Raw genomic sequence first — 25,889 nt, 5'->3', positions numbered from 1 at the left:
CCCCAATTATCTTCCACCCTGGTGCAAATCCACTTAAAGGGATTTTTTTAAGGAAAAAATATTAACAAAATAAAACAACCCACCCTTGTGTTTTTCCTCCTTCTCACTCAGCAATCCACTAACGGAGAGGAAATAAATCCTTTTGTATGCGTGTCTCTCTCTTCTTTCTTTCCTCTTGCTTCGCGTTACAATTTCAAACCCTCCAAGTCTCCAAGCTGCCCCGATGGAGCACAGAATCACGGCAAAAAGAGGTCTTCATCCGAGCACTCACCCCCTCAGCCAACCCCCAGGCAAACCAATCCCTCCTCCCACACCTCCAACACACACACACACACACACACTCACTCACACACACACATACACACACACACACCACCCACAGAAACACAAAAAGTCTGTGCCACGCTCCGAGCACCCGGGGCTCAAATATGTTCTGGCGGCTGCTGCTTCTCTGCAGTGATCCCCCTTCTGTCCATATCCACCGAGGGAAGGCGCGGGGGAGGAAAGTAAAAAGCAGGAGGAGGCAGCACGCTCGCTCTGTGGAAGGAACAACGCAGGAGAAAAGGCCCAGATCTCCGGCAGTGCCAAAGCGGCGCGGGGGCTCCGCACGGGCAAAGAGCGGCTCCGCTGCCCCTCGTGCTCCCTCTGCTCGGCCTGGGAGGGCTCCTCGGCTCGCGGTTCGCCTTCCTTCCCTTATTTCTGCCGGTGCTCTCGTTGTGCCGTGGGGAGCCGCGGTGAGAGCGCGCACATCCTCCCAGCTCCTCTTTCCAGCAGTGACTGAGAGTGCCTGAGAGCTGAGCTAATGCAGGCGGGCTCAGCCTCCCGCCCTCCGCCTCCCCCCCTCTGTTTGTTGGTGTCTGCCTCAGTCATTGAATCCCGGCCAAGAATGTGACCAACTCCCCGGGCCGGGCTCTTCCAGGAACAGCGCCCGCCTCCCCCTTCGCGCTGCGCCCAGACCGGCCGGGATGTGCAGGGATCAGCCGAGCCGAGCTGAGCCGAGCCGGTCCAACCGAGCCCGGCCGCGCCGAGCACAACCGAGCTGATCCAAGCCCAGCCGCGCCGAGCCGAACCGAGCTGAGATGTGCCGAGTCCAGCCGAGCCGAACCGAGCCGAGCCGAGCTGTGCTGAGTGGTGCCGAACCGAGCCAAGCCGAACCGTGCCGAGCTCAGCCGAACCGAGCCGAGCCGCTGCACGGGCGGGCGCGCAGCGCGGCCCCGGCGGCAGCGCCGGCGAGGGAGGGAGGGAGCGGGGGGAGGATAAACTGCTGGGTTCACGGACCGCCGCGCCGCCAAGGAGGGGCGGTAGGGCGAGGGCTTTTTCCCTCTCGCCGCTGGATTTCTGGCGGCGCTGAAATGGAACAGGCGCGGGGAGCGGCGCTGGTCGCGCTCGCACGGGCACGGAGCGTGTGCGAGCACTCACGGCGCCCTGCCCGGCGTCAACTGCGGGCACACGCCCCGCGCCGACGGCAATCACAGGCGTGAGAGCGCAACTGAGGGGCGACAACCGCGCGGGACGGGAGCGCATCCTCGGGGCGCCACGGGACACCGGAGACCCCAATCCACCGAGCGCTACACGTGTGCTCCCCTGTCCCTACACACGTGTGCTCCCCTGTCCCTACACACATGTGTTCCCCGCTCCCGCACACGTCACACGCTTCTTCCACCCACAGGCGACGCTCAACGCGTGGAAGGAGCGAGAGGCGCAACCGCAGCGCGGGTGGGCAGGGGCAGGGACAGGGGCTGGGGCTGTCCGAGCCCCCGCTGGAGCAGGAAGGCAGAGGCAGCACTAAGGCCACGCTGCTGGCACACAGGCGGGTCGGCTCCTGGGCTCCCACCCGCGGGCCGGGGCTGTCCGGAGTGTCCGGGGCTGTCCGGAGTGTCCGGGGCACCGAGCGCCCCCCGCACGGCGGGGACGGGCGCCCTCTACCGACCGATGAGAGATCACCGCGACCGCCCCGCACCACCGCGGCCGGGGCACGGACACCACTGACCAGGGCACGGACATCACTGACCAGGACACGGACACCCCTGACCACTGACCAGGGCACGGACACCACTGACCAGGACACGGACACCACTGGCCACTGACCAGGGCACGGGAATCACTGACCACTGACCAGGGTATCAACAGTCACTGACCATGGCACAGACACCCACTGCCCAGGGCATGGGCACCCACTGCCCAGCAGCACTGCCAACTCCATTATGGATTTATTATTCAGGTCAGGAGCGAGATGCTCTTACTTTCTATTAATATCAAATTTCAAAGCAAAAAAACCTATGTCTTCTCCCATTTTCCATGGACTGCACACCCAGAATTCTAACAAACATTTCAATCACCACTTAGCATCACCATTAAGGAACAAGCTGAAAAGGTTTCCACTGTTATGTCAGAGCTCTGTCAACTGTGTGCCAAAAAGGGCTGGGGAGCACTTTCACACCAGCACAATTGTTAATAGTATTTGTAATGCAACAAGGACTTTAAGCCTTGCTCATCCATAGAGTGTGACTGAGGGACACAGACACTGAATTTTGGACAGTCTCCTCTGGAAGAGTTCATGGCAGTGGAACAGCAGAAAAAACACATTGGGACAAAAGAGGAGGAGCAAACAGACAAATATCCAAACAGTGCTTAAAAGAGCAATTGGACAACAAACCCGCTGTGATTTACTCACTCATTGTAATGGGGCAGGACACACACCAAGCTCTTGTGTTTTATTTGTAATTTTGTATTCTGAAATCCCATTCAGAATTAAGGAAAAAGGTGTAAGAGTTGCATAAGAGCTTTGACCTTGCTCCTAAGTCAGCATTTCCCCAGAGAGGAACCCGCTCTCACATACCCACCTTGGACATCAACCCTCAAAGTGCTAAATGCCTTCAGAAGAGGCAGGAACCAAACATTGGTCCAGGTCAGCAGCTGTGTCTTCATCTGCCCAGAGAAGACCCTTGGAGGATCTCCACCAAATTGCTTTAATAGAAAGCCACTGGTGGCAAGAAGGACCATTGAAGTTTCTGTCTATACAATCCATCACAGGAGGATTTGCTGATCCATGAGTGGGATTTTTAGATATTACCACAATAGCAAGGTCTAAAGATGGGGTTTAACAATCTAGGCCATACAGTCCTTGTTGATTCCTGATGCTAAGAGAAAGCAGGGCTAGGAATATTCCTCACTGAGTAACAGGATAATCAAAGGTTTTAATTAAGAATAATTTTTAAATTACATTCTTCAGAAGGTACATACGGTACTTTTTGTGAATATGAGGGACTTCCATCCACAGCACCGTTTCCAAATGGAAGGGTGTGCTTTGGTAGAATGAAAACCCCTCCCAGCATTCAGCCTCCTCCTAGAGAAGCTCTGGCTGTGCCTGTGACAAGGGAGAAGCAGCAGACACACAGTGAATTCCCCCAGGGCTGTGGCACTTGACCAGACTGCCACCAGAGACACGCCGATACAATGGGGACCAGCAGCAGGATCACTCCCTCGATGGATTTAGTGCAGTTTCAGGCCTTTTTATAATCCACTAAAATATAAATGGCCAGATAAACTCAAACATCACATATGGAGTTCCTGATTCTTTTAAAGAACCAAACTAATGCCTGCAGGAAGTTTGGATAGCAATGGAAAAGTTTCTCAGCTCTGGAAGCTGGGTTGTTTTTTTTGTTTTTTTCACTCCCTCTGCTTTATCCCCTAGAAAGAAAGGACAGCAAGCACTAGCTGCAGTTCATTTTCAGAGAGGTGCCATTTTCTCTTCCAAATGACTTTTTAATGCAAGTAAATCACTGGATCATGCAGCAGATTGTTTCTGGGTGGAATTTGTAAATGGAATTCCTGAAGCAGAGGGGACTACCAAAGAGACAGGAAGGATGGCCTTGTGGTTAAGACAGAAAACTCAGGACATCTGGGGTCTATTCCAGATCTCCCACAGATTTCCTGTTGCCTTGGGCAAGTTGCTCAGTCTCTCTGTGCCTCAGTTTCTGTATCTGCAATACTCAGACAGTGAGCAATTGGAGTGGCAGCTTCCAAACTGAAAGCCATGACGGGACAGAAACCAAACTTCGACTCCTGCAGTAACAGCACAGCAAAACTTCCACGTCTTTACATCCCCCAGCCTCTGCAGAACCAAAGAGCAGCAGGGCAGGAGAAGGGGGAGCCACGGGAGCCGTCATGTGGCATTAAGGTGCCAGTGGCTTCTCAAGCCTCTGCTTCTTCTCCATGATGGACTGTGAGTGCTGCATCTAAAAATCAGATTCATCTGTCCCCCAGTCCGTCTTGCTCCAGTTCCAAAGCCCTGGAGCTGGAGAAAGGAGAGGGGAAAAATATCTCCGAGGAAGGGCCCTAACACCACAGTGTTTTTCTCACTCTCTCCCTCTTCTCCTCCCCCTCTCCATTGGCTTCAAGGCCAACAGCTCCTGGAACACAAACACTCTTGTAAACTTCTGAACCACACAGCCCTATGGTGGGTGGGTGTTTGCTCCCTGCCTGCCAGTTCCAATCCACCCACAGATTCCAAAGGCCCAGAACAAAAAGCAGACTCCATTTTCCATATTTAACAGGCGCTTCTCCTCCCTCCCCACCGCCTTCTCCCGGTGCCTGTCCCCAGCACCGGCTCCCACCTTGTGCCCGTGCCCCGGGCCGGGGGATGTTTGTGCTGGGTTTGCACACTCGCAGAGGAGCGTGCTCCCCCCAGCCCCCTCTGCTCCTCGCCGCCTGCCTGCTCGGGGAGAGCAGGGATTAGCAAGGGCTGTGCTGCACATTGCAGCTATTTGACAAAACGTTTGGGAAGGGCCTATTGTGAACGCTGTGAAGAAGGAACGGGGGGAGCGTGGGTGCGAATGCGACACGTCAAAATTCCTGCTGCAGCTCACATTAGACAGCACAGCCCTTGGAGCAGCCAATTTCCACTTGCTCCACGCTTGTACTGTACATACTCATTGCTAATTGTGACACAAGTAAAACAATTTCTGCATGGCCAGGGTATTTCCTGCCCTCTTTTCCTTTAGAGATTATCATTTATCAAACTCATGATTTTAACTGATCAGTTACAGTGAAACTGGGGAATGCCAAACTATCCAGAACCTGAGGAATAAGGTTTCAAACTCTCTGTTGGAAAGGATTATCTGAGAGCCAGGTGGTCTTTTTCATTCAAATATTTCAATTTTTCATCCACATGCATATCCACTTACAGAAAATTATTTCACAAATGTGATCTAATTATTTTTTCGGCCAAAATTAATCTTGAAACATTTATTTTAAAGACACCACTTCTTTTTGTACATATTTCTCTGAGATATGCAATGAAATAAGTGAATTTAAGCCATCTAAAAAGTCACCAAAAAAAGTTTCAAGAATCAGTCAGAGTTAAGATGAACAAACAAAAATTTTTTGTGTCTGAGGTCAGCAATAGACTCATAACTACTAAAACAGTATTTTTTTTAAATTAATGGAAAAGTCAACTATGTACAGCACACCTTTCAGGACAATGAGCTCAGTGAGGTGGCTGGGACTTTTCAGCGATGGCAGCAAGGCTGTTTTAGGGCTGTGGTCCAGCTCACTGATTTTATTTTACCAGATTCACAGCAGTTTCTCCCAGAGAACCCCATGGATTCAAACTCATCATTATTTTCTTAACTCTTTTCCTTTTGTTCAGCTCAGCTCCATGGCCTGCCTCCTGTACCTTTTATATCTTTTCCCAAGTACAGAACCTCTTGTTCATGGCCCACTGGCCATAATCCATGATGAACACATGTAATGAACACATGACCTGCTTAACACATTACTTACTTTCACCTAAAATTCATATTTAATTTGCAGGAAATCATCAGGCATCCCAGGAAGTATGGGAGGTGAGGGGCTGTTAAAAGCACATGAAAGAGTTCTCCATTTTTTGGAATTTTTTCATCCCAAGTGCCTGGTACGTTGCTCAGGGCTGCCCCTCCCTCCCTCACACACTCTGCACCTACATGTCCCAGTGGAGGCTGCCAAACACCTCATTTAAAAAATCCAAAAAACATGCTTGCTACCTCCAATAAAAAAAAATTAATTCACTGGGAAAAATCAGAGAAGGGAATAAAGCTGGAACTCCTGGGATTCCCACAGGAGATCACAGAATAGCCCTGCAGGGAGTCAGGCTGCACAGACTTTTTGCCATTTACGTGAACAGCAAATCTTTCATGTCTCAGCATAGCCAGCAATGAGCAAACAAGGCAGAGCAGAGGCAGGGACAGGAGCACCAAGCCAGAGCCTTGGCACTGTCATAGTGCCCTGAGCTGCTCCTCCCAGAGCCACCAGCACCATTCCAGGCAAGAAAAATCAACCACTTTGGACAAAGTTAAACCTGGATTGAAACAAGTCTCTCCCACAACTTATCCCAAGCAATCCATAGTAAAGGAATTGTGCCAGCCTTGCCCTGCAGGAGCTGCAGCACCCAGGGTGGGTGACCTGCCCTGCCTGCCCTCCCACACACACCCTGCCACGGGGACAGGCTCTGGGAATGCTGACTGCACCCAGGGAATTCACCTCTCTCTCCCATCTTTGAGATCATTTCTCAGCATCGTGGTATCTGTGTTTCACAAATAATATTGATAAGCTCAATGAACCCTTGCTACAAAGACTCTGTCAGAGCTCCTGATCTGCTCGCTGGGTTTGTACCACCACAACTTCTGATCCTGGTGTCTCTGCTCATGTCCTTTGGTGCATCCTTTACAGCAGCTCCACATCCAAAATCATGGCAGGGAATGACTCTATTTGAAATTTATGACCTCTTCCCTCTTGTTGTAAAGTGATCCCCTGTCTGCTGCTCTGACAGGTGAACCTGCAATTTATTGTAGAGGCCTGTGCCTCCTATAAATAACACACAGAGCACCAGGCACTCTGGGGAGATCAGTGCTTGCATCATCACTTCACTCATTCAGAACGTGCTGTCCTAAAAATCCCACATTTCTACTCCTTTCTCACAAATCCTTATGCCTTGATCTCATATTTATTTCATTTATGGGCTTTCTGAATGAACCTGTGATTAAAGCACATGCACACCTCATTAGCATAATGAGATTTTTCCTACAAGCATGTAATGAAAACGAAACAAATTCATTCTGTCATTTTACAGATGTGGAACTGCAGAACAGAGAAGATACAAAACTGACTTAAGGCCACCCTGCAGATCTTTATCACAATCCAAATCTTTTACCAAGTTAGAATCACTGCTTTTAGCTTCAAGACTGGGTTTTTTCCTGCAAAATTCCATGATATTCCTAGAACTCCTCCCAGATCAAAACTATGCAATAACAGATCCAATACTGAAATACAAAGAGGACTGGGGTAGTTTAAATTAATTTTTTTTCTGTTCCATACTTCATTGGACAAGACAGGCTCTATTTTGAACCAGAACTTCAGCCTGGTAGAAGCAGGTAGTGAGTCCCCAGTATATCTGTATTTACTGAAGTGTCTGATTTAACACTGCCCTGTTCTCTTTTCCAGGCAAAAGGCACTGAACATTTTCATTTCTAGACAGCATCAACTGTCAGACTTGCTTTCATGTAAAGCATTTTCATTTCAAGCCTCTTCAATTTTTAATTAGCTGTGTCAGAAGAGAGGAGCACAAGAGCTGGTGACAGGAGGCACTGGGGCAGCAGTGTCCCTGTGTCCCAGCAGGACATTCCCCAGCCTGCCCTCCCCCTGCACAGAGCACTGGGGATGTTCCAAATGAGCTTCCACCAGACTTCCAGAGAGTTCCACTCCTGTCTGCAGCAGTTCTGCACTTTCAGGGCTCCCCATGGCTGCAGGAATGGTATTTATGGAGATTAAACCCACTTCACTTACGTGGCCCTCTGACAAAGAATGGTGCATAGAAAAAATAATTAGGGTTTCAGATTATTTTAAGCAAGAGATGAGCTCATACCTAGTAAACTTCTAAACTATTCCTGGGTACAGCATTTATATTAAAATAATGAACAGAGACTGTGAGAGGAAGGACTGCAGGAAAGGCTGGCCATGCTTAGATTCCCTTTTTCATCTCCACCCCTCAAAGATTTTTATTAGATTTCTTTCCTGCACGTGGCAGGCTGACAGTGGGACTCTCTCCTCTCCCCCTCCCATCCATCATTTCATCCAAGCCCATCCTGAGGCTGATCCTGTCTGTCCCTGCCTGCTGCAGCTTCACCACGAGGAGCAGGATCCATCAGGGATGTGCCAGCTGGCACCTCTCCCTGCCCTCTGCTTCCCTTCCCTGGGCAGGAGGAACCATTCCTGCCTTCTGGGGCCAGCCCTGGAGCCACACTGCTCCTCCTAATGAATGCAACCTGTTCTAACCAATGTGAAGCTTATTTGTGAGTGTGGAGCTGCACTCAATTGCCTGACATTTCACATTTCTCACCATAAATCTGGGTAACACTTTATTTTAATTACTGGGACATTTTCTAACTTTTATTGTTTCTGGCAAACACAGGCAAAATGAGCTCATTCATTATATAAGGTATGTGAGCTATTTCTTCAGGGGAAATTGTGTTCTATATTACCCGTGCTATGCAACAAGATGCCATTCACCTCCTTTGTACATGTCATTAAGTGTCACACAGACTGAGCAGGATTAACTCATCTTTTCCTGAATGACAGAGACCTTGAAGGTTGATATATCCATCCATCCATCCATCCATCCATCCATCCATCCATCCACCCATCCATCCATCCATCCATCATCCATCCATCCATCCATCCATCCATCCATCCATCCATCCATCATCCATCCATCCATCATCCATCCATCCATCCATCATCCATCCATCCATCCATCATCCATCCATCTCATCACATCCATCCATCCTCCATCCATCCATCCATCCATCCATCCATCCATCCATCCATCCATATTCCTTCCATCCATCCATCCATCCATCCATCCATCCACATCCATCCATCATCCATCCATCCATCATCCATCCATCCATCATCCATCATCCATCATCCATCATCCATCCATCATCCATCCATCCATATTCCTTCCATCCATCCATCCATCCATCCATCCATCCATCCATCATCCATCATCCATCCATCCATCATCCATCCATCCATCCATCCATCCATCCATCCATCATCCATCCATCCATCCATCATCCATCCATCATCCATCCATCCATCCATCCATCCATCCATCCATCCATCCATCATCCATCCATCCATCCATCCATCCATCCATCCATCCATCCATCATCCATCCATCCATCCACCATCCATCCATCCATCCATCCATCCATCCCTCCATCATCCATCCATCCATCATCCATCCCTCCATCCATCCATCCATCCATCCATCCATCCATCCATCCATCCATCATCCATCCATCCATCCATCCATCCATCCATCCATCATCCATCCATCCATCCATCCATCCATCACCCATCCATCCATCCATCCATCCATCCTCCATCATCCATCCATCCATCCATCCATCCATCCATCATCCATCCATCCATCCATCCATCCATCCATCCATCCATCCATCCATCCATCCCTCCATCATCCATCCATCCATCCATCATCCATCCCTCCATCCATCCATCCATCCATCCATCCATCCATCCATCCATCCATCAGCCATCCATCCATCATCCATCCATCCATCCATCATCCATCCCTCCATCCATCCATCATCCATCCATCCATCCATCCATCCATCCATCCATCCATCATCCATCCATCCATCATCCATCCATCCATCATCCATCCATCCCTCCATCCATCCATCCATCCATCCATCATCCATCCATCCATCCATCCATCCATCATCCATCCATCCATCCATCCATCCATCCATCCATCATCCATCCATCCATCCACCCACCCATCCATCCATCATCCATCCATCCATCCATCCATCCATCCATCATCCATCCATCCATCCATCCATCATCCATCCATCCATCCATCCATCCATCCATCCATCCATCCATATTCCTTCCATCCATCCATCCATCCATCCATCCATCCATCCATCCATCCATCCATCCATCCATCCCTCCATCCATCCATCATCCATCCATCATCCATCCATCCATCCATCCATCCATCCATCCATCCATCATCCATCCCTCCATCCATCCCTCCATCCATCCATCCATCATCCTTCTGCATTTCTTACACACCCATTAATTGCCAGCAACTTTGTCACATCTCCACTCCAAAGCTGATGGAGGCACCACCATCCTCTATGTGATACAGAGGAAAGTCCAAAATGCAAATTTCAGACCCTGCTTTGATTTTTCTGAGGTAATTTTGCTCTACAGGTGTTACAAAGGAGAAAAGGAACAAACTGGTGAGGGCTGCACTGCTCAGGGAGATGCTGTGTGTGAGGGCTGGGCACCAGAGCCTGCACTCAGGGCTGGGGAGACACAAAGGATTTTACAAATGCCCCAAAGCCTCAGTGTAAAAATCCCTTTTTGTTTCCAGCCCCTCTCAGCAAAGTTCTGTAACTTCACTAAAATGAACAGCACTGGGGACCAGAGGGTTTGGACTCCTCCAGCTCTCCAAGGTCACATCAGAAGATCTGCAGAAAAGAACACTCAGCATCTCTGGGCCTGATTTGTCCCACAGCAATCAGTGCCAAATTTCAAAGAGAGTCCAAACAAAGATTAGGTTTAGACTCTTTATCTCCATAATGATAATTTGGGGCCAAGACTCAGTAGGTGCTGAGCACTCTGCAGGCAGCAGAACATCCCCCTTGTAAACCCAGCCCATAACTTTTCAATTACTGAATTCAGACTGGAGAAATCATAAATCAGGCCCCTCCTCCTGACAATTGTTTGAGCTCCAGAACTGGACTCCTGCTCTTGGCCTGTGGCAATGGCTCTCCCCTTGTCTGTGCATTACATCCCTCCCCAGACTGTACCTTCCCTGTTCCTTCTGAGCCTGAGATGATGGAATTGGCCATTTGCCCAGGTGAAGGGGGAAAAAAAAGGTGGTTACTGTAATGGAAGGGCTTTCTGCCTCCTCTGAGTGCAGAGTGAAAATCCCAGGCAGATAGCACAGAGCCTGGTTAATGACTCACACTCCGCTTTTTCACCAGGGAAAAATTTCAGGCCTGCACTCAGTTAAAAGATGGAAATTTTTATAAAACTTCCATTGTGGTATGTTACCATCTGTTCAGAAATTAACAAAAACAAAATCAAAGTAAGCAAATGGGTTGATTTTTCTTTCTTTCTTTTTCTTGCAGTAAGAGCTTTCTGTTCTGTAGATAAGAGTGAATCTCCGAGGGGAGCTGTGAGCACATGGAGCTCAGTACAAGAAAACAGAGAGTGCAGTGGAATTGTCTGCTGGCTGTGCACAAATCCACGTCCTGCAAAGCGAGCTGTGCTCCCAGTGAGGGCCATTTCCTCCTGCAGGCACCAGGAGTGCTCTGCCCCTCAGGGAGGGAGCCAATTCCTGTGCCTGTCAGCATTTGCATGTGCTCAGCCCCAAAACCTCCTCCATCTGAACTGCATCCAAGGGCTTCTGGTGAGATGACTTTTCTGACAAAGTGTTCCCTCTCCTGGGAACCAGGCCACTGAGGATTTGGAAGAGATGTGTATAATAACACAAAATTTCAAGTTTTTGTTGGAGGAAAAAAAAATAAAGAAATTGCAGACAGCAAATTTTGCTTCACCCTTTCTAATGCTTCATAAGAATACATAACTTTTTCCACCTGGTTTTGAGCAAGAACGTATATTTCTTTTTTTTCTTTTCAGAGTTGAATTCTTGGAACTCATACCATTTTCATTTGGCTATTTTTACCCGCCCTGCTCCTTCCTGTATCCATGGAGTTTCATCAAAACATTGAATTCCAGCCTCTAATGACATAACCTTCCCCTTTCCTTCCTGTTCTCATGTCACCTCTCATTTTCTCACCAGCTCCAAAGCCTTCTCTGATTGTTCGACTTTAAACTTCTTATTTTCTTTATGTGCTTTGCATCAGCACTGTCTTCTACAGAGTGGAATATTAAAAAGTCACAAACTTCTGAATAAATAAGAAAGCAAAGCAGCCCTCCAGCTGCCTCAGCTGAGGAGAACAGCTTCTCTTCTTCCTTACTCTAAGGAAAAATCTGATTTCAAACATACAGCTTTGTCTTGAATCGGTATCAAACTGGAATGATTTGACTCCAATCACTCTCTGAGTGTTTTATCTGCTGGGCTGGGGATAAATCAGCTGCAGGACAGCTCAAGTGAAATGGAGAGAATGATTGCCATGTGAAGCTGAGACAAAGGGACTGTGACACACAGCCAACAACCCCACTGCCTGTATTTACCCATTAAATGTCAGCTAAAAGTGCCATTCAATGGATGGCTCCAGTTCCTTCATGGATTAGCACTGCAAAATACCTGCCATGGTCTGACATGGATCCCACACTTGTGTATTCCTGCACCACACAGAGCCCCAGTGCTGCGGGAGCTCGGAGGGAAAATGCAGGAACAGCAATCTGGCATGAACATTCCTTGTCTTAGGGAAAAAAATCCAACTGTGAATGGAATTCATTTGCTGATTTGCAGGAACAATGAAGTCAAGCAACAAAACTTAGCAAACCATATTAAAAAGCATCTTCACAAGTATTTTTGCAGGCAACAGAGGTGTTTATGAACCAAAAAAAGAGGTGTAGAAGTTACAATTGCTCCAGGGCAAATTTTAACTGGTTTCCCCTCCTTATTAGATTTCTCATTCATAAAAAATTGTTGGCTGACTTAGCAGTCACTGCACCATGTGGGATTTTAGGTGTTCCTAACCATCTGCATGCATTTTTTCCATTTGTCTAACTAATTTTCCATCTTCAGTTTATTTGTCTTAATTTTATCTCCCTGTCTGTATAATTAGAGTTATCTGGGACACCAAGACAAGCCTTTGTCCCAGCAGAGGGATGGACAGGCTATTTGCTATCAGAAGCAAAGAACATGAGCTCTAAGCCATTCCAAACTCCACTGCCATTCTCTGCTGGCAATAAATAAAGTTCTTTGTGCTTCAAATCATGTTTGATCCTGACAGTTTTTCCTGATCTGGAGCCTGGAAGTTCAGAGTCCTTCCAAAGGGTGTCACTGAAGTTCCCAGCCAGGTTTGCTCTCAGAAAATGCCATTCTCAAATCCAGAGGAACAGCCCCAAGGGAATCAGTTTGAGCTCCACACTGACAATCTGCCAGGAATTGGAAGTCTCTGTATAAAACTGGATCCTGAAATGTGTCAGGTGCCCAGAATTTCCATCAAACCCAGTGCCTGAGCCATTCAGTGGGATTCAAGGATTAGAACATTAACTTGTGCAGAGTTACACCTATCCATAACTTCCCTATGGGAATGCCCTGCTGGAAGATTACAAGACTAAGTCAGCAATTTCTCAGTGCCACAGTCTTATCTCCTGGTGCCCAGCTAAAGTCTTTTATCAACAGAAAACAGCTGGAAAGCTTTATACAAAAAGTTATGATCCTGCAAGATTCAGAATATTATTTGCACGATAAGCTGAGAAATGAGGTTTGAAGTCTTTCCTGTGTTTAAGCCTAAAAAGAAAAGCTTAGTAAGAGTCAGAAATGCCAAGTTCAGTCTCCTCACACACAGAAAATTAAGACTGTTTGGATCCATGCAGATTATTTTGGGCTGGTCTGCAGGAGCTCCATGGGGAACACATCCAGGTTAAAGAAGACATGCAAATAAGAGGTGACACAGATTTGTGCTGCCTTTCATTTTTGCTCATACCTAGAAAAGCTCCATGACTAATGATACCACTAATGTTTCTCTTAGATGTTCAGTCTTACCCACACTGGAGTTGTGTATGTTTAGAATTCACCTGCAGTTTATCCATATTTAATCTCTTCCATGCCCTCCTTCCCTGCTTGCTCTACACAGATCATTGACACTGTGATCAGTGACAAAGTCACATGGAATGATGGATTTGTGTAAGTCCAGAACTGAATCCCTGCTTCTTCCCCAGCTTGGAAAGGCCATTTTTAACAAAATGCATGATTTCCTTTAGCAGAGCTGTGCATGGGCTACACCAGGAGCAGTGTGTTACAAGAGCAAACAGTGGGGAGGGTCGTGTTTAGCACCAGGAATGAGACAATTTTATCATGACCTGCTGTGTTACCTACCAAAACCAAGTTTTCATGCCATGTTTCCATTCCTTCTGATCACAAGGAGCTATTGCCTTAAATTGCCTCTGTGAAGAGAGACTCTTCTCCCTCAGCAGGAAAAACAATGAGGTCCTAAAAAAGGCTGCTTAGAAAAACTCAGCAAGTTCACAGAGATGCTTTGTCATTTCTGCCCATTGCCCAATGATCCTCCTTATATAATTGATTCATAAAGTCCATGAAATTTCTCTGGAGATAGGCCAGGCCACAGATTCTGTTCTCATTTTATTTTAGTTCTAGGAAAAGCAAGCAAGAAAAGATTGCTTCTAAAAAGCTTCAGCTACTGTTGCTGACACTTGGTTCCCACAGACATCTGTCAATAATGGGGTGTCCAGGAGGTTGTTCTGGTGTCCAGGAGGTTGTTCCTGGTGTCCAGGTCTGTTCCTGGTGTCCAGGAGGTTGTTCCTGGTGTCCAGGTCTGTTCCTGGTGTCCAGGAGGTTGTTCCTGATGTCCAGGTTGTTCCTGGTGTCCAGGAGGTTGTTCCTGGTGTCCAGGAGGTTGTTCCTGGTGTCCAGGTCTGTTCCTGATATCCAGGAGTTGTTCCTGGTGTCCAGGTCTGTTCCTGGTGTCCAGGAGTTGTTCCTGGTGTCCAGGAGGTTGTTCCTGATGTCCAGGTCTGTTCCTGGTGTCCAGGAGGTTGTTCCTGGTGCCCAGGAGGTTGTTCTGGTGTCCAGGAGGTTGTTCTTGGGTCCAGGTTGTCCTGATGTCCAGGTTGTTCCTGATGTCCAGGAGGTTGTTCCTGGTGTCCAGGTCTGTTCCTGGTGTCCAGGAGGTTGTTCCTGATGTCCAGGTTGTTCCTGGTGTCCAGGTCTGTCCTGGTGTCCAGGAGGTTGTTCCTGGTGCCCAGGTCTGTTCTGGTGCCCAGGAGGTTGTTCTGGTGCCCAGAGGTGGGCCATGAGCTGAGCTCTGTGCACTGCTCTCAGCCACCTGAGGGAATGCCTATCCAGATTTATTTTTAATGGATTTTGCTGCCACACTGTTTAAACAAATAGGAGTATGCACTGTTTGTGCAATTTCAAAATCTTCCTTAAAGCATTTCATGTGCACCTCAAGCACTTCCTTCCACCTCCATGGTTCCCTTCCTTTCCAGGGCTTTGCACTGGAATTCTGCCTTCCAAAGGCATCAGAAGTGCCCCAGAATCTGTGCAGTTCATGTAAACCAGAGCCTTGGCATCTGTTGGATCTCCCCAGAGCTGACATTTGGGAATGGCCATCACCTCCTAAGGGCAGGCTGCACCCCCACGTGAGGACAGTGCCAAGCATATTGTGATTTCCATTTGCAAGATTTAACTTGGAAAGATCTGGTGACAATTCCTGAGTGGAAGTCAACAGCCAGTTGGAATGAGTGTTAGCATGCCAGGAGGAGGGGGCAGGGAGGGAAATAAACCTAAATTAGCTGTGGTTTGTGAGCAAGGGAGGTCAGCTCTGAAAAAAATAACATGGTCCCAGTGGGATAAACAGTGCAGCAGATAAATCAGTAACTGGGCCGGTCATGAAATACAGGTCCTGCAAATATTTCACAGCCATGGAAAGGGGGCTAAGGAGAAAAACAATTGGCTGGTTGGGCACTGCATACTCAGAGGGAATGCACAGGCTCTGCAAGGCTGGCACTGCACAGGGGTGCTGCCAAAATGGACACAGAACAGCCAAACACACACAGGATCCCCAGGATTTGTGTCATCAGTGCTTGAGCACCAAGAACTCCAATCTCAGCAGAGGCTCTGTGGCTGATGCTCTGCAGTAAGCCAAAGGTTAACTCCTTTATCTTCCAAAGTTCAGTTTTGTACTCACTAAAGCCATGCTAATTGTCTTCACCAACATGTACATTTTTAAGATGGTGTTTCTCAGACACTGGATTTGGATAGCAAGTTGTACTCTTTGAAAAGCATAAAGATTTGCCTCAGATGATTTCAACTTAGTGCTCCCACGTATCACTCCCTAGAAATGTGAAGTGCAGAAAGAAATCCAGCAGGTCAACATGATCAGTAAGATTCTGAAAATTTTCTTCAAAAACAGAACCTTGAAAACATCATACACTCAAGCACATAAAGGAATCATTTTTATGTACTTTTCATCACACTAAAAGATTCAAAGACTCTCTCCTTCTTGATTTTCTTCACGAGAAATGAGTCACAGAACAGATTAAAACTAGCACATTTTCATAATGAAGAGCTGCTCTGACCTCTAGTTTATATTAATTGATGCAGGGAAAGAAGAGGAAAATTTCCAAAAAAACATAAGAAAGTAGTAACTGTTCAGTGTAAGTAAGGAATCAGTTGAGCATTTAAAAAAACCTACAAGTGTTTATGGCATGGGCTTCAATATGCAACCTGTTGTGAATGGGATCACACAAACACAAACTGTCTAATTTCCCCTATATCCCAGATCCTGGGCACAGGTCTGTGCTGCCACCCCAAAGGGTCTGAGCTGTTCTGGGGGAGTTTCATGCCCACATGGCCCCAGTGACACCTCCAGATCAGGATGGCTGAGCACAAAGTGCCCTGTGGGAATGGGCTGTGCCTCACAGCACCACAACAAACCCTGCTCGAGGTCAGTGGTGTGTCCACGGCCCACAGAGCTGCAGAGAGAAGCAGCACTCCCACCCCAGCGTGTACCTCCTGCAGCAGTTTGCAGTTTGGAAGCCACTCTGCTCATTGGCCATTTCCTGTTGACTGGAGTACTCAGAAGAGGGGAAACATCTGTAGGTGTTGCTGTAACTTAAAGGTTTTCCTTGCACAGCCTGGAAGGACAGAACTGCTTCCCATGTGCCTCAACTCAGAGGAAACCTCTGGTGCCAACCTGCTCAGCCCTCAGTGAGGACAAGGTCTGAGGTGCCACACACATCCTACAACATTCCACAAAATCGTTAAAGAAGCACTGGAAACAGGAAAAGTAGCAATTCACTGAAAGTACAGGGAAGTGGCTTCTAAGAAGAAAAGGCAAGTTGGACTATTTCCACTGACAGGGCTGAGGTTATTCAGCACCTCAGTAAAGAACCATCAGGTGTAACCTCCACCCCAGGACTTCAACAAATCCTCCACAACATTTCAGAGCACTTAGAAAAGTTATATTGTCCTGAGACAAGAGAAAGGAATGAAGCAATTCTCTCAAAAGCAGAGCAGGTCTGGAGAGCAGCACAGATTTCCTGTGCTTTTAACCAGTCAAGAGGGCTCTGCCTCATCAAGCCCACGCAGGTGATGGAAACTCATCAGAACCAAGGATCATTATGCAAGAGAGAGGATACAGGGCTGCTCTGACACCTTCACCCAGCTGCTCACCCAAGCCACAGCTCAGAACAGGAAGTTTCAGTCAGACTTTCAATTCCCACACCAGGCTAAATCAATCTAAATCAAATACATTTAAAAGAAAAAAAGCCTTGAATGGAAAAAAACAGTCTTTTTATGCCACCCACTACCAGAAAGATTATTGTTCTTGCCTCAAAACTATTTCTGATTTGAAAGCTGCTTGAATTTAGAAATCCAGGGATTGGATTATTTTTTCTGTGTTTGAATTTCTACACAGGAAAACTGAGTAATTTGTACAGTTAGCTAAGCCAAAATAACAAAAAAAAAAAAAAAAGAAAAAAGAAAAGAGGCGGCGAGGAGGATGGCCACTGCTGGATTAAAATGAATTTATGCTGATAGAATGACACTGCCAAAAATCCCACAGGAATAAGCATTTTTTGAAGTCTTTCATCAGGCCTTTTTTTTCTTTTTTTTTTTTTTTATTTTTTTCATTCCATTCTCAAAAGTTGACTCCTCTGATCTGTAATAATTTTGGGACCAAGCCTTTGTTTCTTGACACTAAAATGCTGTTGATGTTATTTTCAGCACTGGAATTGCTGCAATGGATCCCATGCAGTGCCCACTATCCTTTCCCTGACAAAAAGCTGCTTCACACAAAACTTTAAGACACTTCAAGAGGTACCAATCCACAAAAAAAAGAACTCCATCCTTCACCAGTAAGAGTTAAAAGGATTCTCTTGTCCCCTCTCTGCTGTATTTTGTTTTAAAGATCATTACTGAAACAAATCCGGGGGTTTTGCACCATACAAATATCCCATCATTCCTGAATCCTGCCACACTCTCAGCTGCACAGCCAGCAGTACACAGTTAAAAATACAGATATAAATATATGTATTTATGCTTCACAGTACATGCTACAAGTCTGTGCCTCCACAGAGAAGGGAGCTGAAGCAGGGTCTGCCTCTGCTCTCTCCCTTCCCTGTGCATTTGTTGCAGTGAAGGATATCAGACATGACAGCCCTGGAGTTCTGCAGTCCTTTGTCTCCACAAAAGGTCCAGTTCTGACAGAAGGAGGCTGGGACTTCACTTGGACACTGTTTCAGTATATTCCAATCAACAACGCCTTGAGAAATTTCCAGGAACCACCAGCAAAAGTCAGGAATGAGCAATATTGAGGCTAAATAACCAGTCAAGGTTCTCTCTTTCTCAGAGCTCTTTCTGAGAACTACCAAGGAAACCAATTAAGATCAATCGTGTTCATCGTTCAGGCCAGAACACATCGGGGACCATGGCCCTGTTTATTTATGGCCACTTGGAAACAACCCTATGGAAAACAAGCAGGGAATTGCTGCTGGCACGGACTGCATCTGAAATGCAATCAAAGTTTCTGGTTTCCTTCGCAGAGAGCCCGTGAGCAAAGCACAGCAGCTCTCCCTGAGAGCAGCCCCACAGAGCTGGGGCAGGGAAAGGGTTACCCAGGGCACCATAAATGTCACCAAAATATGCTGGGCACTCTGCTCCCCAGAGGGATTTTATTAGGATTTTCCACTAGCAGCAATGCCACAAGTACCCAGGAGTCAGAAAAAGAAATGGAAGCAGTTGTGAAATTGTCCCTTCTACTTTTACCATCCACATGGAAAAACACACAAAAAGACTGACGGGCACACACTGGGAAAAAAAACCCAGATGATGCCCTTAAAGTTCTTTTTTCACAGTTTTATAGAGCTAGAGAACATCCTGAATGTCTAAACTCCCCAGAAGCACTGTCCCTTTAAAGTCTGAATGTGACTTTTTTCACCCACAAGAGAAAGTGCAGTTTCCCAGGTTCTTACTGGAAACATTTCTTGGGAAAATATTAATTTCCAAAGCATTGTTTTTACACTTTTGGTTCACTGGTTGTTTGAATCTTGTAATGCTTTTATAGTGTTTTTACTCCATGAATGTTTGTAATAACTCAATCCATCCTATTTCCTACAGTATCTCCTTTTAAGGATAATTATATCAATATGCTTCTTACATTTTGTAATCTAAAGAACTTATTTTTTCTAGATTTTTTCCTTAGTTGGGTGATTCAAAACAAGGCTTTAATGGTATGCTCCTGGCCCCCACGATTTCTGGAAAAGCTGCTGCACAATAAAACTCAATTAATAACCAAAAAAACCCACTAGAAACATGGATAATTATAGCATTTTGTTAAGTTCTCACAGCTTTTCTTTCTAATAAGAGAGTTCAAGGTTAGCTGCAATCTGCTGCATTTTCCAAGACAAAAATCTCATGCATTTCTTTTGTGTTCACGTGTTGTAAGAAACTTTGCTTTGGTTTTTGGGGTTTTTTTCTCAAAAAGAGCTGCAAAGTTTTATAACAGGCTAAAAGATACAACCATAATTAAACTCTCTTACATATAGCCTGGAATAAAGGCCCCAAGCATATCCATTTACAACAGGAAATATCCAGATTTAATAGGCTTACACAAGTCTTTTCCTAAAGCTACTTGTGGCCTTCTGCACAGGACATTGCTCAACTCAATTCTCCCCAAACTTCTGGGCTATTCTGCCACAGTCAAGCCTCAAAAGTTTTTACAGATTATTGGAATTTAGGAATTAATATGCTTTGTGGTCCCACAGACTGGTTTGGGCATTATGAGTTTATCACTTCAGGGTTTGGCCATCCCTGTCTCCATTCAGCCTCCTCTGCTGCTTCACTTAGAATAGAAACCAGCAATGGACAATTCTGCAAATTATTAAATTTAATGACAGTGATATCTAATTCTGTCCAAAAAGATTCCCTGAGTCAAGAACACCCCTGCTGCTCGTGCTGGTGCTGGGCTGGGAGGGTTTCAGAGCTCAGGGCTCCTGACAGGTCTCTCACAGCAGAGATCAGACCCCACTGCACTCTCCTGCCTCCACCCCACACGGAAAGGCAGCACTGCAGCCCCAGTGCCAACACCTGGCCTGAAGGCAGTGCCAGCCTGGAGTGCTCCTCAGGCTGCAGACACAGGCTCACACAGTCCAGCTGCATTCTGGCAGCCTGGCAGCCACTGTTCCCTCAAAGGTCCTCTGCTTAATACTGACTGAGGGAAGGGCTAATGCTGCTTCTTAGCTTTCATAAAGGAAACAAGAAGATCCCTTGATAAGATGGTATCTTCTTTCCTTCCTCTCACTGCATTCTCTGATCAACAGGGGGATTTCAGTTTTGTGTTCCCTGTCCCATACAGCAATCAGAGGCTCTGAAGGGGACCTCTGGCACTCCAGATCAAACTGTTACCCACTAAATCTCTTTTCTCTGGAACATTAGAGATACTTCTGTAACACATCCAATATGTATCTGATGAAAATTGTTACCAGAATGTTTCAATCTCATAAAGTTACAGAAAGAAGCCAACTGACAGCACTTGACAACATGGAGCACAGTGCCAGAATGCAAACCAATAAAGTTCCTTCTTCTTGAAAGTGACAAAATGCTTATTTTAAGCATACTGAGACAATAAAGTGCTGATTAACAGGCAGCATGTTCTTCAATGAAACGTATGAGTGTGTAGTCTTGTGCTAAATACAGAAGATGCTGAAGGTATGTGATGATGAGTGTGAGAACAGCTCCCCGTCAACAAACTGAAATTTAGCTTTAACCAACCCCCTAACAGAGTGTTTGCAGCCCCAGGGAGGACTGACCCAGTGTCAGGGACAATTCTGTGAACTCAATAAGCATAAATGCACATGTAGGGTTTATTTCTCAAGAGCTTAGAGCTGCCTCAGACACATCCATGCCTGCAGCCATGTCTTTGCTGCCTTACCTTGCTACAAAGGGGGGTACTGACTCTCCAGGGATTGATTGCCAGGGAGGGATTACTTTAGCCTGAGCTAGAAACTACAATACTTTCTTCTAATCACACGTTAACACCATGTTCTGCAGAAATTAATAGAGATAAGGCTGAAAATAATACTCACCCACGGAGTCTAAAAATAAGCACCGAAATTTCCCCTCCTCGTTTCTTTCTGCTTTGTGTTTCCCCTCAGGTGATGACACCATTCTCCTCTCCAGCTCTCCTGAAATGCATCATGAGCATCATGGTTACAGACTGTTCTGGGGAACAGCTTCTGCATGTGGGGTCAGAGCTGTGGGATGTACTGGGTGAGGCAAATCAAGGGTTATAGCTTTGGGATGTGCTGGGTGAGGCAAATCAAGGGTTATAGCTTTGGGATGTGCTGCATGAGGCAAATCAAGGGTTATAGTTTGGGATGTACTGGGTGAGGCAAATCAAGGGTTATAGCTTTGGGATGTGCTGGGTGAGGCAAATCAAGGGTTATAGTTTGGGATGTGCTGCATGAGGCAAATCAAGGGTTATAGCTTGGGATGTGCTGCATGAGGCAAATCAAGGGTTATAGCTTTGGGATGTACTGGGTGAGGCAAATCAAGGGTTATAGTTTGGGATGTGCTGGGTGAGGCAAATCAAGGGTTATAGTTTGGGATGTGCTGCATGAGGCAAATCAAAATCTCCCTAGACCAGAATAACCAAGAGAAGGCACTGGTTTAACATGGTCTCCAAGAATCAGATACCTAGAAACATATTGGAATATGTATAAATTAGGTGGGAAGCCTAGTCACAAGAGTGAGATGAACTAATTACAGTAAACGGGGTGTTTTCAGCTGCACACCATGAAGAAATACACTCCTTCAGAGTATTTTTGGTGTGACAGACTGTTTAGTTTTAGTCCTGCAGCTCAGCCCATCTCAGACTTCCAAATACAAGCCAATTAAAACACCAAAAGCTTATAGAATATTAATTGCTTTAGACCATGCAATGTAATGCAGCCTTGATTCATGTAAACACAGGAATTTTGAGAGCACAACATCCTTAAAATTAGTAAAAGGGCAGTAATTTATCAGGAGCACTGCACAAAGTACTTGCAGTTCCACCAGGCAGACAAATTTCCCAATAAAAGGACAGATGGAGAGGAAGCCAAATGATACTACCCAAAAACAGGGAGTAACAACCCCAGTTCTGGGGCAGTTTGCTATGCACCTCTGTAGCACTGACATGTCCTCATGAATATCCAGAACACACTAATTCGTTCTCAAAACAACTTCTTATGAATCAAGGAAAAAAAATTTCCATCTCCCAGATGTAAAAAGTGAGGTCAGTAGGTGTGAATACAGATGGAGCTGGCTCTAGAGTGGCATGAAAAAAAATGGAGTTCTGAGGATTACACACCAGACTTGCTAATTTTGTGGTATTGAATTTAGAGAATCTGGCTCAGGGAAGGGAGAAGGATCAGTTTTGCATGACACATTGTGTCTGCATGCAGGCCCTGCCGTAAGGTGTCCCCAGCCCTGGTGACTGGAGCAGGGAGCCCTGGGGGTGATTCCCTGCACAGCCAGATGCATGCTCCACTACATTCTTCTAGTCCTGAAGGAAAAACACTTTGAATGTAGTAATATCCAGTATTCCTGTTAATGTGAGGCAGGAGACTGGCAGCACGCCGCTGGCAGAGCCCGGCAATGGAAAAAGCAGAGAGGGAGCTCAGGCTCCCAATGTGAAGCAGACAGACCTATTGTGAGCTGTCTCCATCCTCGGGGCTGGATGCTCCAGGCTGATTTATGAGCACAATATTTACAACTAACACACATGAAATGCATTATGAGCAGAAATAAATCTCCTAGCATGCACGGAGAGAAGCTAAGATAAAAGAATGCATATGGTAAACTAGGTGACTGTTTGTCATTAAATGTGGTGCTGAAGCCAGAGCACGTCTCTGGGGCAGGGGAGGCTCAGGATTTGCACTGGGGTTTATCAATACTCTGCAAAACACAAGCCATTAGGCAGAGACTTTCAGAAAGATGTCCCAGCTCTTTATTTCTTTCCAGTGAACCCAAAGCTGATGAAAGACACTGTGCTGGAAGCCCTTGGGAGTAAAACAAGGCTTGAAAGGAAGATCAGTCTTATGCCCATGCAAAGACCCAGTGAACAGGCCAGAGTTCAGTTCCCAGCCCTAGTGTTACAACAGGCAATATTCCCAATTTTTGTGCACCCATTTTCCATCTCATAAACAGGTACCAGCATGAAATTAGGTAAGAAAGGGCTACTTTAAGGCAGAGGGCATGTCATAATTAAGTATTCTGACTTACTGCACCACACTACAGGCAATAGAAATTCCCCAAATTAATTCCTAAATTAAATCATCACTGAACAGGTAAACATTTCAGAAAAACAACCATCCCTCACTAAATAATGGGACCAGCAAATGAGGATGTCAATTCTAGTTTCTGTGTAATTGCAAAACCCAAACCCCACTCCCAGCAGCACTGACGACAATTCCCTGCTGGTCCCTGCTGTCCTGTGAGCCCTGCAGTGAGCAAATCTCCAAATCTCATTTGGCTGGACAGGGAACAGGAGGCAGCTCCCCCTTAAATGCATCTACACTTGACATTTGTGCCTACAAAGCTGCACTGGTCACAGATTGCATCTCATCATGCCCAGCCAAGCCAATGAGGCCCAAACAGCCTCTTGGAAGACCCGGGTTCATCTCTTCCTTTGATACTGAGGTTTGATGGTGCCAATATTTTTGCAGCTCTCTGCGATGTTGCCTCTTCCCTGGTGGGATGTGGCTTTAAGTTCAACAACTCATTTTCTGCAGGGTACAGCCCAGTCACGGAGAGCTGTGAGGCTGCTGCTTTTCCTCAGAGTGCTCTGATAAAACATCTGATTCCAGTATGGGAGGACAGACTCATAAAAACAGGCTAATGATGGAAGCAGACTGTGGTACAAACCAGAGCAAGCACTTCAGCTCACTGAACATGTTTCCTGTCCTCAGCCAGCACCACAACATCTTGGTTTAGCTACCACACATCTCCCTCAGAGACTTCCCACTGATCAAAAGGGAACAACCAAAATTTCTATGAGAGCAGGACAGTTGGACTGAAGGAACAGCAGAACAGATATGGGGAGCAGGAAAGGTTCTGCTGGGAAAAATCCTCCAAAATCAGCCCAAGAAAAAGTAAATAAACCAAACTCAGCCCATGTCTGGTACAATTAAATAAATGACACCTGGAAAAAAAGAAACTCCTGTATTTTACTGTCAAGAGTCTAAATTAATCCTATTTTATATTTCTTTTATCAAAGCATTAATGACAGAGGGAGGATGAATATGAAAATACACTCTCCTCAGTGAAAAGATTTATATTTGACTCCATAACTTTGATTATTCCTTCAGACTTACCCTGTTTTCTTTCTAAAACACTAGTCAGGCCTTAAAAATTTGCAAAACTAACTAAACCTACTACCCACATTTATTGAAGCAATAAAGACATCCTCATCTGTTGAATTACATTCTATTTTATGTTGATTTTATACACCATTGTAGTTATGGATAAAATCACACCACATTAACTAGTAGGGTAATTTTGTCCCACTGTTTTGTGGTTTCATGCCCATAAACAAGTGATTTATGGATTTTTTTTTTTTGTGGAGCTCCTTAGTATGTTGATTTCAAATGAAGCAAAGAAGAGGAACTCAGACTTCTATTGGCTATAATTTGTGAGATACATTTAGAATTAAATAAAACAAAAAAAAACCAAACAAAACCAAACAAAAAAAAAAAAAAAAAAAAAGAACCAAGAAAGCAAGCAAGAAATAAATATGAAAACCTCAAGCCATATTTCATCCTAAACTCAGAGTTAAATCCTTTAAAGTATGGGGAGATGATACAACTCCCTCAGCAGAATTCTGGGCTGGGCTGCAGAACCCACGGCTCCGTGCCATCAAACCTAATCTTTGTTTGAGATCTGACACATTCTCTCCAAGTTTTCAGTCACATTGCAAAATTCTGAGAGGATGAAAGGCAGATTCTCCTCCTCTCTTACACTAACCCCAGGGCCTAGAAACAGCAGGACTTGATTTAACCAAACACACACTGGGCCAGAAAAATGATGAGTGATCCTGGGACTCGACTGACACCAGGGAGACTTCACTGATTCATGGCTTTGCAACGTGATCATTGCATCACCTCAGACTCCTGAGCAGATTGTGCTGAAATGAGCAGATAACCAGAATGCCAAAAAGCTTCTCCTCACTGGCCAAGCTGACAGCAGAGTCAGCAGAGTCTCCTCCTCCCTGGGGAACTGCACTCACCAGACAGCAGCAACCTCCCAGCCCCAAAGAGGCAACATCTGCCAGGAGCCAAGGCCCCGGTGCCCTCTTTGCAGAGCTGCCACCAACAAAAACCCCTCCAGACCTTCCTTCTTCCAACTGAACTCCTCTCCACTGCATCTCTCATCCAAAAAATTTACTGTACCACATAAAGCCTGCACCAAGCTAAATCTGCTGGCTCCCAAACAGGCTTCTTAAGTCTCCAGCAAATCAAGAGTAGGATATTTGTTTCTAAATCTCCAAAGGAGGATTAGGCAGGGTGAGCATAATCCCAACCATCCTCACACCTGCCATTCATTCTTAGTCAAGGAGAGATGCATTTTAGTATCTGGGAGTTGCTAGCAGATGAATCTCCTTGTCCAA

General features: G+C 46.1%; 2 protein-coding genes across 2 annotated transcripts in view; one reads left to right on the top strand and one right to left on the bottom strand.

The window, feature by feature from the left end:
- The window catches only part of SKI (SKI proto-oncogene), a 101,960-nt gene extending 100,866 nt beyond the window's left edge, over nt 1–1,094 (bottom strand). The window contains exon 1 of the mRNA XM_064730467.1: nt 84–1,094. The gene's annotated coding sequence lies outside the window, so the exon portion shown is untranslated. The remainder of the gene's footprint in view (nt 1–83) is intronic.
- Nucleotides 1,095–4,036: 2,942 nt separating this feature from the next.
- FAAP20 (FA core complex associated protein 20) overlaps nt 4,037–25,889 on the top strand; it is a 30,551-nt gene continuing 8,698 nt past the window's right edge. Inside the window, exon 1 of the mRNA XM_064730901.1 lies at nt 4,037–4,180. Within this exon, the coding sequence (XP_064586971.1) occupies nt 4,037–4,180 (144 nt within the window). The remainder of the gene's footprint in view (nt 4,181–25,889) is intronic.

Source organism: Zonotrichia leucophrys, chromosome 21 (genome assembly GCF_028769735.1).
Source record: "Zonotrichia leucophrys gambelii isolate GWCS_2022_RI chromosome 21, RI_Zleu_2.0, whole genome shotgun sequence".
In the NCBI taxonomy this organism is placed as follows: Eukaryota; Metazoa; Chordata; class Aves; order Passeriformes; family Passerellidae; genus Zonotrichia; species Zonotrichia leucophrys.
The sequence above is the reverse complement of the archived record's forward strand: the minus strand, read 5'-3'. Positions and strand labels throughout refer to the sequence as shown.